The sequence below is a fragment of the Mirounga angustirostris genome, unplaced genomic scaffold (genome assembly GCF_029215605.1).
Source record: "Mirounga angustirostris isolate CCGP_5_RB_7025 unplaced genomic scaffold, mMirAng1.0.hap1 SCAF_9, whole genome shotgun sequence".
NCBI lineage: Eukaryota > Metazoa > Chordata > Mammalia > Carnivora > Phocidae > Mirounga > Mirounga angustirostris.
Genome location: NW_026991717.1, coordinates 101,125,738 through 101,142,583, shown reverse-complemented (window position 1 = coordinate 101,142,583; position 16,846 = coordinate 101,125,738). Strand labels below are relative to the sequence as shown.

Below are 16,846 nucleotides of genomic sequence, written 5' to 3'. Positions count from 1 at the left end.
AATATACTAAAAACACAACCTTGTTTTGGGTATACCACCATACAGTTGAAATACAGAATAGGTACAACTACTTACTAGGCACAAAAACTAACTTACTTCCATTAATCTCAAACCACAATTCTCTCTTGCCAATACAAAAAGGCTCCCCAACTCTTTTTATGATGAAGACATAAAAACACAAAATGTGCAATGTTTAGGAACTCAACTCACTGAGGGAGGGAGGAGAGCAAAAATTGCTCCAGATCTAGTTAAGAGTATTTTCTGAACAAGTCAGAATATAAAATAAATCATAAGTGTTGATGGAACAGGTATCATTTAGTGGTGACTAAGCAATTATAAGAGAAGTGTAGAAAGGCAGGCTTACACTTTATGTAACTCTTCTGCTAGAACTGAAGCAGAGGTCTAAGAAAGAAAAACAGTGTCAACATAAAAGCATTTAAGAAGAAGTCTAAAAGTTGGACAATAATCAAACAGAGCTTTAAAAATTAAAAGAAATTAATGTATATCAAGTTGTCAAGGCAGTATCTGGCCCATGAAGAAATTAATGTATATCAAGTTGTCAAGGCAGTATCTGGCCCATGATGAGTGTTCAGTAAATAGTAGCTATTATTCTGAAAGCAACTTTGATCACCAACAACCAGTATTAGGAATTACATAGCATAAGACAGTTCAAATGAAAACAAATTGCCAGGCCTGGAAATTATATAACTGACAAGTACCAAATATACAGGAAAAACACCTACAAAGGCCATGTTTCATCTTTATCTTAGTAACAACTTCCAATAATAAAATGATACAGTTCATAGTTAAGATAACAATTAAGTCATTTGGTAATAACCATGCTCATCTTTACTTTTCAAAAACATACTTATAGCATTCTCTAAGTATTTAATTCCTGGTAAATCTTCTAGAGCTACCTTCTCAGCTAACTTAATATTCCAATTCACTTGGAGTTGATAATTTATATATATATATGTACCCTGACATATAAACGGACTCTTCTATAGTAAAAAATTCTTACCCAATTCCTTTTAGACTATAGTTTCTACAAAGAAAACAACTAGAAAAAAATATGTGCAATCTCATAGTTTCGGGAGTTTGAAATTGCCTGAACCTCAAAAACAAGTTTTTAATGTTAAAATTACTTTTTAACATAGAAAAAGCTAGTACTTTTTCTACAATTTTTAGAATTTTAAAGTTGAGGAGCTGAAATTGAAATGAACAGTATGTATATCACAGAAGTAAGTACTTACAAGTTTTTTTTCTTTTTTCTTAATGTTGTATTATAGATATATACACTTTATATCTATGTTACAAAGCAATGTTGCCAAAGAATAACAAGTCTAACAATACAACTTGCAAAACTCTGGAAGGTATCCCCACTCACTGAACAGAAGTTTTAAAATGATCTTTTTGCCTACATAATCTGAGATTATGTATTAACATATAGTATTACATTATTAACATACTGCTACCACCTGAGTGTATATAGTTTTCCCTTATGGTTAGTCAGTATTTAGTAAGCATTTTTAATACATAAACCACTATTCCTAACACCATTTGGCCATTTTTTCTGTTCTGTGTCAAGACTATGCACATTTCTTCCTTCTATGGTAGAAACTCTCCATTAGTTGGATTTGGCTTTTTTTCTTGGTGTTTTCCCACAGCACTATACATAATTATCAGAGTGCTTAGCTATCAGAATCATCACTGTATATTCATGGACTAGTTTCCCAACTACTAATCCAGTGCTTGGCACTCAACAGGCATTCAGGTGATTAATTTAATGGCTAAGAATTATTTATTATATAATGTCATTATTAAATTTATATATTTCATATTATATTATTATAATATACATTAGAAATGACAAGCAATATGAAAGCACAATTACCTGGGCTGCTATCTGGGAATGGAATTGTTGAATTTGAGCTTTCAAAGCCTCGTTCTGCTCCAAAATATCCTTTCATAAGTAACAACCAAAAAGGAGAGGGGGGAAAAGTGTGCTGTTAACAAATATGCCAAAATGTACATGAACAAAATGAGGTACAAACTTGTTTATCTTTAAAAAGGCATTCTTAGATTCCAAAGCCATAATTTAAACAGCAATGACTAAAGGACTCTATTTTGAGAGTTGCTGTAGAAGGTAAAAATTAAGAATAAGTTGTGTTGCCCCGAATCTAACACAAAGAATTTAAGACTGGGAGGACATCTTTAAGCACATATTCAAACACACCATACTGTGACAACTGCTCAAAAATTAAGTTATAATTATTCATCACCACTACACAATTAGGATAAGGTAGACTATCCGTTCTCTTCTACAGAGACACATCCAGCCACTGCCTACCTTTATTTTTTAAAAAGAGAGAGAGAATTAGATACCTGAACTTGCATTTGTAAAGACTCTTCTTTGGTCACCCTTTTTTGCTCTGATTCCATTAACTGCATTAGTCTTTGCTCCAACTGTTGTTTTGATACCAAGGTATCTGTGAGCTTACTATGCAGACTCTGTACTTCATTTTCTTTGGCCACAAATTTGCTCTGTAAATCTGTAACAAAACATAGTATTTTACAAAGTTCTCTTCCTTTGCCTGGTTACTACCACTCATCTTTAGCACAGGTATCATCTCCTCCAGAAAAAAATTCCTTGAATCTCTCCTCAGGATGTAAGCTTTCTGAAAACAGAACTGCCTTTTCTCTATATCCAGAGCAGTGTCCAAGGGTTGGTACACAGTACATACTCAAAAATGTGTTAAGTGAATGGCACATGAATGTTTAAAACTATTGTATCATTTCTTGAAAGCATTCTTTATTTCCCCAAAGACACTTTAGTAAGTTATCAAGTGAATCTCTTATAAATTCCCTATACTTTCCTACTTGGAAAACAGAGAAAGATGTTGATGGCTGACAATGTCCTGGTGTAGAACGAAGTACAACTTTTCTGTCTGCTTCTCTTCTTAGCAATGACCCCAAAACAACAAAGAAAATGAGAAACAAACACAAACTATCTTTGATGCAATCAAATTAACTCCAAATCCAGAAATTAAGATAAAATGAATGGAGAGATAATCACTAACTTGGAAGGGGAAGGTGTTCAGGAAATCTGGAAAGGCTCGGGAAATGGAGATACTAGGTATCATAAGAGTTACCTCTTGGCCCCATAAAATAAACAAGTCCACCACCACTACCACCAAGGAAGAGAGGCAAATATAGGGAAAAAGAGAAAATGCGTGTGTGTGCATATTTTAAGATGTTACTGCCATAACAAGACACGATTAACAGAATGAAACACAACTCAAAAAAGAACTCCTTATAATTAAACATAATGGTCATATCCAGGATTAGAACTCAGAAGAGCATAATTATTTCTTTACCAGCAATAGTGAAAGTTAAAACACTGAATTAATGCCTTCAAACTTCTGTGGGAAAAATTATTTACAACCTAGAACTCTCCATCCAAACAAACTACCAATCAAGCATGAAGGTAGAAAAAATAAAAACCTTTTCAGATATGCAAAGCCTTAACCAATGTACTTAAAGGCATACTCTCATGGAACTAAAAGATACGCGATTAAACGAGGGAGGAAAGCAAGAAAGTTGGTGGTGACAGTATCCAGAACACAGTCTCAGGAAGACAGCTATGGAGCCAACCTAGAAAACACACAAGTCTTGGAACAGGAAGACGAAGGACTCCAGAAGGAAAAACTGAAAAGACTCTCCACTACCTCATATGTTGAGAGGTGGGCAGAGGAGAGAGGGTTAGAGTTTAACCATAGGTAAAATTTTAAATCATAAAATAAGGATCAAACAACTTAAAAACATAAAGCAATAATTAGCTCAAGAAATTAAACAACATTATTCATGAGAACAACTGCAGTTTTAATATTTCTCTTGGCTCAGGACTGAGTTACACTGTCATAATCATGTCAACAACAAATACTGACATGATCAAGAAGTATGTGTAACCATATTGGTAGAATGAGGGGAAGGTGGGAGGAATGGTGTGGGAGTTAAAACCTCATTTCCCCAAAATAAAAGTCAACAGATACCTATTAAGAGATAGCAGTATGTGTACAAATAGTATGTGTATTTAGAAATATGATGGAGAATACCAAAAGCAAAAATGACTGCTTCTGGTGAGAGTGAGGTTTTATGGTTTAGAGTTACATAGTTTATAGAGAAATATAGTTTATAGCTCAATTCTTTTGTCAAAATTCATATGTGCTTCATTGATGAAATAAAAAATATAACTTTAAAAAATAAGCTAATGTATCTTAACATAGACATAAACTTTATGTATAAAGAAAAAGGCCTTTAAGTATCTTGCGTATATTTAAATATGGAACCAAAGGGAAATACGGGAATGGAGGGACGGTAGGCATGGGGAATCAGAGGAAACCAAAGATCTAAAAAGCCAAAATTGTATGATCTATCCTACTGTTTGGAACTATAATTTACTACACTGACTCCTACAGGAGAAAAGGAGTAATGGAGACAAATAACACACAATACAAGCTCCATTATCTCCCAGATGGAGTCATCAAATTAAGAATAAGTAATGAAACTTAGCATTTAAGTAGACTGTTTTAAGTCAACTATTTGAAATGGTAATGCTCTTACTTTCTCTTCACAATACAGAAAGTGAGTGCTTCCTTACAAACAAAAAATAAAGAGGTAATCAAGGAACCAAAGGAAATAACTACAGAAACGAAAACACACAAACTAGGTTCCTATTACCCTATTATAAACTATAATTTTATCTGCAACTTAATGCTTCAGGATAAAGCTAGTAGAGAATTTATTTTAGAAATTCTAAGAAATCTTAAAAAAATAAAGGTACTCCGAAAGTGCAAAAGCTATTTTTATTGGCCTTAACAAAAAGGTCAAATCATACTTTCTTCGTATATAGAGAGGGGAGAAAATTTAACCCAGGACTATATACTAAATTTACATGAATACCTCTCCCCTTACCTTGCTGTGCTGCCTCATGCTCTGCTGTTCTCTTCCTGATATAGCTCTGGACTTCTTCCCACCTTCTCTCAGCTTCTTGTAGCTGAACCTGGAAAAAGGTTAAGTCAGCACAGTCACAGGATTTCAAAAAAAAAAAAAGGCATCGTCTTTACTCTTGTCATAAAACTGCTTATTCCATCAGTCTCCTACATTAATAAAATATGCAGATATGCCCAGACTTATACAAAGATATCAGCCACAGTCATTCTACCCTCCAAAATGCAGGATTTACAAAAACCAAATATTTGTGCAGGTAGATCACTATAGCTACTACTATGTATATATCTGACCTATTAGCTATGATCTGTTTCCCATTTTTATTTTCTTCAGCTGATAGGCTTTCAAAAGACAGGATGGTATCTTTACTGCTAAACCCCAGTAGGAACCTAAAATTCAAATTTTGAGATAGAGCACAACACTTCAATGATGACTATGGTCTTTAGTATCATTTATCTGCTTATCCATATCCATATGGAACTTCCATATTTATAAGTGCCAGCAGTAAACACACCAGCAAGACAAATTTTGAATAAAAGGACAATTATATCAATCTCCCACAGGGACCCATAAAAACTTCAAGAAAACAAACTGCACTATTTTCCACATTCAATTATTCTCAAAGTCCTTTTAACCCCTACCACTCTGGAACTGGTATTAGGTATGATTCTACCAATGACCCAGGAAGGAATCTAATACACTGGACTTACACAAATTGAACTATATGTTCAATAAATCCTCTCCCCAGTAAAAGGAGGAAAGTACAATTCTATTCACCATTCTACTCAATGTGCATATGCTATAAGGTGCAAAAGAAACAAATCTATTCCTCTGTAGCCTGAGCAACCCCACATGCATCACTTCTCAGCAGGAGCTTCTCATGGTACTAAGTACCATTCTGGTATCTAAAGAAACTGTGATTTTTTTAATACTACGGCTCAAGTGAAAGCTACTGGAGCATTTCTTGGTCTTGTGCTAAAGCAAAGGAAAATCATCTATTCCAATGCTGGAAGAAAAATATGCTCTAGTGAACTTACTGAAAAATCCAAGTTATGGATGATAAATAATATTAAAGGTAATTTTTACCACTTGATTTTTGCCTCACACATGTGAACCCTAACTGCCCAAAGAAGAAATTCTGTTTGTATCTGTCCATCAGCAAATTTTATTTTTCCTATCTTCAGTCTTTAACTTCAGATTCAAGCCTATATTCAATTCTCTCATTACTGCACATGCTTCTACACAGGCAAAACACTTAGACTACAGATTCCTTTAAGCCTCAAACTACCTTTCTCAAACCTACATACATATTTAGGTCCCTGAACTGAATATCTACATTATTTATGAAATGATAAAGATAAATAAAAAAAATAATATCTACATTATTTATGAAATGATAAATAAAGATGGGAATAGATCACCTTCAACTGAGTAACTGCTTGTTCAGCATTCTTCTTTTGGACTTCCTCTTGCTGTAGCTTTCCTGTTTTCTCAGTTAGCTCATTAACCAACCTAGCATAATCCTGGCGTAGTTTATTTAGTTCAGCAGACTGCCTGAAAACAGTAACTGGATTAGGAACCTCCTATTATTACAAACACATAAAAAGAATAAACAAAACATATTTGATATTTGTTTTTCTGAGTAATTCCACTTACAGCCAAGTGAAAAGAGAATGTTTTAAGTGACTACTAATAATGAAGTCTGGTTGACTATAATCTCTGAATCATTCTGGTAACAATTACACAAATTCTAAAATCACCATAATCAAGAAAAATGGATGGCTACATACTCATGAGCATAAGTCAACAGTGTCACCCTCAAACTGGTGTTCTGAAAATCTATTAAAATCAGAGTGCTTATTCTTGTAAGCATGCGACTAACACTTCTCTAAGGCAGTTTCTCAAAGGAAAGCCCAGAGCCAATTTCATCACCATCACAAGGAATATGTCTTAATATGCAGATTCCTGGGCTCCACCTCAAAGCCACTGAATCATAATCTTTTATGGGTAGGACTCAAGAATATGCTTTTTTAATGAAATGCCAGATGCTCTTCAGAATAATGAAGTTTAAGAACTACTGTTAAAGGGGATAGATGTTTTAAAACTTAAATATTCAGTTTCATAAATGTGTAGACAGTGTTGCACTGCTAGCACTAATATTTATCACAGAGTTTAGCTGAAGAGGTTCTTCACATAGCAAGAAAATTGTTTTTGAAAATTCATTTTAGAAACAAACGTAAAACACAGAAGTCTAACCAAACACTATCAAACACCATTTTGATGGTCCAAGAAAATATTCCGCCATTCAATGAAAATATTCTGCCATTCAATTAAAAATAAAGCATTTGGAAACATACTTGCTTTCTAGCTGGTTTGTAGTGTTGCTGACAGCATCTCTCAGTATGCCATTCTCCTGCTTCAAGTGAGCTATCTCTGCTTCCATCTGCTCACGAACTTGCTGGAACTAAAAGTATTTTACAAACATAAGATTTTTAGAAACAAAGACTGCCAAAATGAACTTAAAAGAAACTTTATTATAATGAGAATGTAAAAAGAATCAAAAGAATGAAGTCTGGACCATCTTTCTCAAATAAATATAAACAAATTTAAAGGATGAATTACATTTTTATTGTGGTGAATGCAAAGTAAATACAAGCTGCCACAACATTCAAGAATGCAAGTGGATGCTAGCGGCTACCATACTGGAAATGTAAAATAAATACAAACAGAAATGCTGTTTTAGAAATAAAAGACTTAGAATTTCCCTCCTACCCAACAGACTCCTACAGAATAACCCTATCTTGATTCTGTATCAATTTCATGTCAGCAGTTTTCAATGAAAGATTTGTAATCAAAGTTTAAAAACTGAAAATATGTTTAACACATTTATATTAAGTTACAAACTGAGCTATAACCAAATAGATGGCAAATTCATCACGCAAAAATCTACTCACTAAAATTATTTCTTATCTCAGAATTACAGAACCAAGAGAAAGAATACTGAATCTCATATTCCCATAAGGATAGGTCTCATTTTAGAATGTGGAATAATCTTAATAATTTTAAGAAAACTATTTAACTGAGAGAAATTAAAGTATATATATCTATTTTTCAGAGAACAAATCACATAGAACCTATATCCTGGCTTCTCTAAAAGAAAAAATAAATCACCTTCCACCCTTAATAAGAGTACTACAAATACTTGACTAATTTCCAAATTAATATAAGTAGCAATTAAGGAAAAGAAAAAAATCACTTGAGACTAGGAAAATCAGTTCTTCAATAACCCATTTACTAATGGGAAAAAAATATATCAAATGGCTGGGGGTTAGAAAGATAGAGGACTGGGTCAAATGAAAGCACAAAGCAGTGGAAACTGTAAGAACCTGACAACAGATTCATTCACTTCTTCTTTGCTATTAGTGTTTTTCTGTGGAAAACACTGGGACTTTGATAGCAGTGAAGAAGAATTTAAAATTTTTCAGCATGAGACTAGCAATGTGATCAAAATAATATCTTAGAAACAAATATCTGATACTATTTACATGGTAGAATGGAAATGAGAGACTGAAAAGCCACTATAATTATGCCAGTATGAAATAATAAACTGAGGTGATGTCTAAGAACTGAATGCAAGAGTACCTTGAAATAAAGTATCTTAAAGATTTCAGAAAAAAACTGTAAACCGAGCAAGAGAGAGAAGGCGAAGTATTCAAGCATAAGGATAATAATGCCTCAGATGTTGGAAAATAAGAACTTAATCAAAAGCAAGAGTTTGATTTTAGACATATGTTAAATTAGAGGTGATGACGAGAACTTCCAAATTGAAGCATCAGCTAGCAATGGAAATAATTCAAAAAATCACTGGCCTAAGAAGACATGAACAGACATTTTTCCAAAGAAGACATCCAAATGGCCAACAGACACATGAAAAAGTGCTCAACATCACTCGGCATCAGGGAAATCCAAACCAAAACCTCAGTGAGATACCACCTCACACCAGTCAGAATGGCTAAAAGTAACAAGTCAGGAAACGACAGATGTTGGCAAGGATGCGGAGAAAGGGGAACCCTCCTACACTGTTGGTGGGAATGCAAGCTGGTGCAGCCACTCTGGAAAACAGTATGGAGGTTCCTCAAAAAGTTGAAAATAGAGCTACCATATGATCCAGCAATTGCACTACTGGGTATTTACCCCAAAGATACAAATGTAGGGATCCGAAGGGGTACGCGCACCCCGATGTTTATAGCAGCAATGTCCACAATAGCCAAACTATGGAAAGTGCCTAGATGTCCATCAACTGATGAATGGATAAAGAAGATGTGGTATATACACACACACACACACACACACACAATGGAATATTATGCAGCCATCAAAAAAAAAAAAAAAACCGAACTCTTGCCATTTGCAACGATGTGGATGGAACTAGAGGGTATTATGCTAAGCGAAATAAATCAATCAGAGGAAGACAAGTATCATATGATCTCACTGATACTCTCAGGAAACAAACTGAGGGTTGCTGGAGTGGTGGGGGGTGGGAGGGATGGGGTGGCTGGGTGATGAACATTGGGGAGGGTATGTGCTATGGTGAGCGCTGTGAATTATATAAGACTGATGAATCACAGACCTGCACCCCTGAAACAAATAATACATTATATGTTAAAAAAAAAAAAAAAGAAGAAGAAGAAGAAGAAGATAGTAGGAAGGGAAAAATGAAGGGGGGAAAGGGGAGGGGGAGACGAGCCATGAGAGACTACGGACTCTGAGGAACAAACTGAGGGTTTTAGAGGGGAGGGGGGAGGGGAATGGGTTAGCCCAGTGATGGGTACTAAGGAGGGCACGTACTGAATGGAGCACTGGGTGTTATACGCAAACAAGGAATCATGGAACACTACATCAAAAACCAATGATGTAACGTATGGTGACTAACATAAAAAAAAAAAAAAAAAAAAAAAAATCACTGGCCCAGAAAGCTCAAATAGGGGGAATATTAGACCCCACTAGGTAAGCCGACCCAAACCATGTTCTTCATCAATGATAAAAATGGTATTTCAATCTTAGAGAAAGAACAAACCAACCAACCACTGGTTCAGACTTAACTGGAATCATGGAAACAAGCAGTATGTAGAAAAGACAGTAAGAACTGAACCTTCTGAAACGCTCAAAGAAGAGAGGTAAAAGTAAGCCAAGAGACGGTCACTTAGGCCAAAACCTTAGAAGTCATCCTTCATTATCAGCTCTCTCTTGCTCTCTCCTCCACTCCATCACCAACCCCCCATCTACTAACTCTTTCTTCTGGATCACTCAAACTCAACCCCTCACTGTCAACATCTGATTTTAGGCCCTTGTTCTAGGACATGGATTCCTGCAAAAGCCTTGTAATTATCTTGTTCCACTCTCCACACTGCTACCAGAGTAATAACTAAAAATACTAATATAATCACACTGCTGAGTTGCTTAACTCCTTTAATGAAGACTGGCTCCCCAGTCTTCAGGTATATAAGGCCCTTTAAGACAGGGCCTCTATTTACATCTCTAGATCTTTTCCTCATTCTAGCCCTGATTTCCAAACACAACTCCTACTGCATTTCTCATGAACTATTATCACTAAGCAATCTCTATCAGAAACACCTGGGATGCACCCATTAAAAAGCTACATCCTGGGCCCCAAAATAGACCCAATGAACAATAATCACCTCTAGGGATGGGACTAAGGAATCACACCAAGTAATAACCCAGTACCCATTTCTTCACTCTCTTATCTGATAATGCCTAATTGTTTTAAAACATTCAACACAGTTTGCATATCATTTCTAACAAGACTTCCCTATAATCCTCATCTTCCCTACTCCCCAACCCAATGGTTCCGAAGCACCCACTGCTTACCTCTACAGTAATCCCCCCCCTTACCCACAGGTAATACCTTCCAAAGACCCCCAAGTAGATGCCTGAAACTGCAGAGCACTAAACCATGGGTATACTATGTCTTTTCCCTATACATACGTACATACATACATATCACAAAGTTTAATTTATAAATTAGGCACAGTTAAGAGATTAATAACTAAAAATAGAACTATAACAATATACTGTCATCAAAGTTACATGAAGTGATTTCTCTCTCTCAAAACATATTGTACTGAATTCACCCTTCTCGTGATGATGCGAGATAATAAATGCCTACGTGATGAGATGGGAGGTAATGACATAGGCACTGTGACACAGTGTTAGGCTACTGCTGACCTTCTGACAATATGTCAGAAGAATCATCTGCTTCCAGGCCATGGTTGACCATGGGTAACTGAAACCACCGAAAGTGAAATGGGGATAAGGCAGGACTACTATATTGTAATGGAGTATTTACTTGTCAGCTTCTAGCCTCTGCCTCATCCCCCCGCTCGAAAAGGTGCTCACTTACAGACAGGGAGCCAGTTTAGCCAATGTACCATCGCCCAGCACACAGCCTTACACATATTAGGCACTTAAAGTCTGCTAATTAATGAATGCAAAGTTTCATTTTGTTTTCAAAAAATGAAAAGATACCTTCATCTGCATCTGCTGAGTCTCTTGATAACTAACATGCATTTTGTTTTGAAATACATTATGTTCCTTTTCTAATGTTCCAATCCGATCTTTCATCCTTGCTATAACCACATTGCTTCTTTCTTTCTCTGACATCATTTCCTAGAATAAACCAGAAAAAAAAAATTATGAAAACCTACTAAAAAAAATAAGTACCATAAGATTATAATAAACATTTTTAGCATCAGTAAAAATGATACAAGACAATCATGAATTCTGAAATAAGTACATGCTTGAGGTCAAAGGTTTAAAAAAGAAATTGTCTCTGCATCTTACCTGCATCCACCTGTACCAATTACTTTCATAAACACTTTGCTGTTCTCTTTATTCTTATTCCAAATGCACTTTCTGGTCTGAGTTAAAGAGCTGAACCTAGAATAAATCCTACAGTCTAACTTGAGTATAAGAAAGAATAGTTTTAAGGCAAAACAATTAGTTTTCTATTATTTGCAGGTACTAGCTTTTAGGGTTTAGAAAAGGCCTAAAAAAATAACCTAGCGGAGAAAAAAAGAAGTCTCTTCCCTGAGAGAAAAGAAAAAGACATGTTCATAGCAGAATGGAAGACTGGAATAAGGGAAAGTAAAAAATCAGAACTCCAAGTTTTATTATTTTCCCAAGTCAAATCTTAAAAGGGTGATTTCATTTTATATTGCAACTATCACGAACTCCTAGAGCAAATATTATCGAAGTAAAAGAGAGCCAACCAACTTTAAAGTTATCTGCAGGCATGATCAGTTTATACCCCCTCATCTAAGACACAAAAAACTTAAAACTTTTTTTTTAAGTGAGTATATGCACACATGCGGGGGCTGGGGGGTGGGAATGGGACAGAGCAAGAGGGAGAAAGAGAATCTTAAGTAGGCTCCACGTCCAGCGTGGGACACAACACTCAATCTCACAACTCTGAGATCATGACCTGAGCCAAAATCAAGAGTTGGATGCTTAACTGAATGAGCCACCGAGGCACCCTCAAAATTTATAACTTTTATGTACTTGATGGTTTCCTCCCAGAAGAGTTTACGTCCATCTGCAAAGTGTTATACTGATGTATATAATACACTTAGGAAGAAGTACACACATCTTAAGTATATAGCTCAATGAATTACTATGAAGTGGATACCTTTTTAATTTTTAAAATGATAGTCAGAAAACCATAGCCACATAAGGCAACATGCTTATTTTAGTAACAACTTTGATTAATCTTAATCTGACCAAGTTTTTCCATTAACTTTTTACTTCAAATTCACATAAAAGGTTTTATATTCAAATGAGGCCATCCTCACAATGTCATCAAGTAGCTTCATGAATGATAAAAAACCTCATTTACTGTATTTAATTCCTAAAAGGAGAAACAGTACCCCAAGAAGAATAAGACCACATTTTCCATAGAATTTCAATTACGTTCTCAGTCTACATAATTTTTTTGGAGATATAATTGACATAGAACATTATATAAGTTTAAGGTATACAACATGGCTCGATATTTATATATATTGCAAAATGATCACCGTAATAAGTCTAGTTAACATCACCACTATAGTTACAATTTTTTTTTCTCATGATGAGAACTTTTAAGATATACTTTCTTAGCAACTTTCAAATATATAACACAGTATTACTAACTATAGTTACCAGGCTGTACATTATATCCCCAGGACTGATTTATTTTCTAATTAGAAATTTTTATCATTTAACATGATTTTTACATAATTTTTTAAAGGTTTTTTGTTTGTTTTTACCTCTCAGAGTAAAATTTCCGGGGTCTGAAGAACTTCATTGATTAAAAATTATAAATATCACAAGACCCTTTATAAATAAAATTACCTATTAGAGTTCCACATTTATCTTATTGGATTTAAACAAGATCACACCTAGTTCTGTGCTTCCTTAGAGACTAATTCTAGGTCAGATCCAAGTGAAACATGCCCCCAATGCCCAAATGCTTCTGTTATTTGAAATTAATATATTTAGGAGCACTGTTATTTTAAATTCAACTGTAATTCATTTGTAGGCTATAACATGAAAAAGTGAGACACCACCAACACAATTCTATAAGAAAGTGACTTTTACTGGGTATAAATTTGCTATACAAATAATTAAATCTATAATTACAGACAATTTCTGAAATCCTTCACTGCTTCTGATTCAGAACATATATCCCTTAAATACAAGAATGTCTTCACCTGAGTTAACTGCTTACACCGATCCTTAATAGCAGCAGCATCTTCCTTCACAGCAGCAAGTAACTTGTCTTTTTCTTGAAGTTGATGTACAACTGCAGTCAATTCTCCTTTACTTGACTACAATTGGGAAATCAATACAGAATTAGTAAGAGTTAAATGAGCTAATGAAAATTATGAAAATGAAATATCTAATATCAAGTGTTCTTACCAATGCAGAGTTCACAATTATATATAAAGTAGAATCATGGCCAAGTACTAGTCAATGAAATATCATTCATGAAAGTCACTGTATCTTTCTATATTCTGATGCATACAATAGGACACATATCAACCAATAAATAAATTTTTTACAAAGAATTCTAAGACTCCAGTTTTAAACCCAGAGTCAAGATAGCAATCTCCTCCTCCTCCTCCTAAAAAGATCAAAAGAGGAATATGAAGCCAAAATGCAAACAACCAAAATGAAACAATCATCTGTAATATCAAAACATAACATCAGAAAAGACTGCCAAAAGTAGTGGAGATCAAATACAAGTGCTTGACAACCCTGTCAAAATATATTAGACTACAGAAGTACCCCAGTGCCTAGTTCTCTGAAATTAACCGGCATATCCTGAAAGGAAAATCCAACAATCTTCCACTTGACATCAGGAACAAAGAAGGTAGGAATCTTCTTGGAAGGAAAGCTCAAGAAGCAAGAAAGAAGAAATCATACAAACTTTACAAAGAGAGCAGCTAGTTAGGAAGAGTCGAGAGAAATTCTCTATAGTGAGACTCCATAGTGAAGTCTTTTTTTTTTTTTTTAAGATTTTATTTATTTATTTGGCAGAAAGAGAGAGCGAGAGAGCATAAGCAAGGGAAGCAGCAGAGGGAGAGGGAGAAGCAGAGTCCCCACTGAACAGGGAGCCCGATGCAGGACTTGATCCCAGGACCCTGGGATCATGACCTGAGTCGAAGGCAGGCATTTAACCGACTGAGCCACCCAGGTGCCCCATAAGAGTGAAGTCTTTTATCTGGGAAGATGGAAAGGCTAAAAGAACTTCTCACACACAGCTTGAGGAAAACAGCAGTTAGCCTTGGTCCTGTCATTATCAATCTCCAGGCACAGAGTTGATCTAAGAGGAACGCCCTCGCTAAAAGAGTGCTGATTAAAGAGAAAACAGGGTCATGGTGCCTAGGTGGCTCAATCGGGTAAGCATCTGTCTTTAGCTCAGGTCATGATCCCAGGGTCCGGGGATCCAGCCCCACAATGGGCTCCCTGCTCAGCAGGGGGCCTGCTTCTCCCTCTGAACTCTCTGTCAAATAAATAAATAAAATCTTTGGGAAAAAAAAAAAGAAAAGAAAACAGGGTCTATGCAAGACACATGAAAAAAGGAAGGAAAATAACAAAAATAAATGACAAGTGAAAAAAAAATCACCAAAAAAGGATTGTAAAACAACAGACAAAACTGTGTTAAAAAATATCGCCATGACTTTTAAAAATCTTACAGCAGTCATTTCTGGAAAAACAAGAGCAAAGAACAGAGCTCACGAGAAAAGATAAGCTCAAAGAAAAGACCAGAGAAGGAGATGAAATATGAGCTGGCAAAACCCGAAGTGGAAGTAAAAGTAACACCACCTCAGAAATACAATCCAGTTAGAAGCAGAGAACAGAAAAAGACACACTGCTGAACTACAGTAAGAGACAGAGAGTCCAGGATGGAGAAAAGTAATTAAGAAAGAGAAATAAACCAAAAGTTTTTTTTTTTTTTTAGGATTAAAATGTGAAAGATAAAGACAATAGGCAAAGATTTAGTATATGTGTAATCGATACCCATTATTTCAATTATGCTAAAGGACAAATCTCATGATTGAAAAGACATGCTTTATCCAAAGAAATACTGAGGGAGGACACAGGAGTCAAGGCCAAAACCATATTAAATTTACTGAACTTAAAAGAAGCTGAATCCCTTGATGTTTGTACAGTAGGGTGGACACTGGAAAAGTCCAATAAATAATAAATACTTGGGTAGATTGCCCAAAAGATGTTTTTATTCTGAGAGCATAGTCTGACAAAAATACATGAGAAGAGTGCAAAATTCAGTATGGTCTCAGACCTCTATCCAGCTATATGAGTAGGGAATGGTAAAGCAAGCATGAAAAATTCTCAAGAAAGTGAAACCCAGAAATATTATACCCCACCAAATTATCATTCAAATATAATAACAAAAAAGCATTTTAAGGAAATATAGTTCCTATGAGCCCTTCTTGAAGAAATTCCAGGAAAAATAACTTTAGCCAACCAAGAGATGAATACAGAGACTATGGCAAAAGAACGGTTATCAAGCTTTAAACCCACCATTAACCCATAAAATTATGACTAAAACAAACATGAAAATTACAGTCACAAAATATTAAATATTCTAAGTATCTGATAAATAAACGCTATAATTAACAAAAGCTGAGAGGCAAAAAGGAGAAAGTGTAGGAAAAAATTTAAGTAGGCAGACTTCCTCTTGTTATATAGCATAGAGTCAAGAGTTAATAAAGTTGAAAAAAAATCATATAATTGAGGCAAGTGTATTTAAAGGCCAACACTAAGAAATTAATAATCAACTAAAATATCATTCTTACTAATAATTACATTAACAGTTAACATTTTTGAGCAATTACTCTATGCTAGGAACTCTGAGCACCTACTGTATATTATTTCATTTAACTTTCAAAACCTGATTATCACTCCCATTTGGGAAATAAGGAAACTGAGGCACTGGGGTTAAGTCACTTACCTAAGGCCAAATAAATCTCAATGTGGCAGAACTCAGATTTGAATCCAGGAAATCTGACTCTAGAACCCAGTATATTAACCTAGGTCTAATATAAAACACAAATGGCTCGTAGTTTAAAGATAAAGGCACATGCGTGCACACATGCACACAACATAAAATCTCCTCTTCAACTACGCAACCCCTTTAGCGTTTATTCTCCTCTTCCCATCTAAGGTTATTCAAACTGGACACACGGTCACCTTTCCTATTTATTCAGTACTTACTTACAGTCCAATACTCCAATGAAACTGCTTTCACTGG

At 35.1% G+C, this 16,846-nt stretch overlaps 1 protein-coding gene across 6 annotated transcripts in view; it reads right to left on the bottom strand.

Annotated features, from left to right (window-relative positions):
• KTN1 (kinectin 1) overlaps positions 1-16,846 on the bottom strand; it is a 110,496-nt gene that overhangs the window by 47,546 nt on the left and 46,104 nt on the right. For all 6 annotated transcript variants that reach the window (XM_045900920.3, XM_064571092.1, XM_045900921.3 and 3 more), the window contains exons 6-13: positions 13,779-13,895; positions 11,557-11,697; positions 7,368-7,474; positions 6,432-6,564; positions 4,975-5,062; positions 2,386-2,552; positions 1,895-1,963; positions 365-402 (exon numbers count right to left, since the gene is read on the bottom strand). In XM_045900920.3, the coding sequence (XP_045756876.1) occupies positions 365-402; positions 1,895-1,963; positions 2,386-2,552; positions 4,975-5,062; positions 6,432-6,564; positions 7,368-7,474; positions 11,557-11,697; positions 13,779-13,895 (860 nt within the window). The remainder of the gene's footprint in view (positions 1-364; positions 403-1,894; positions 1,964-2,385; positions 2,553-4,974; positions 5,063-6,431; positions 6,565-7,367; positions 7,475-11,556; positions 11,698-13,778; positions 13,896-16,846) is intronic.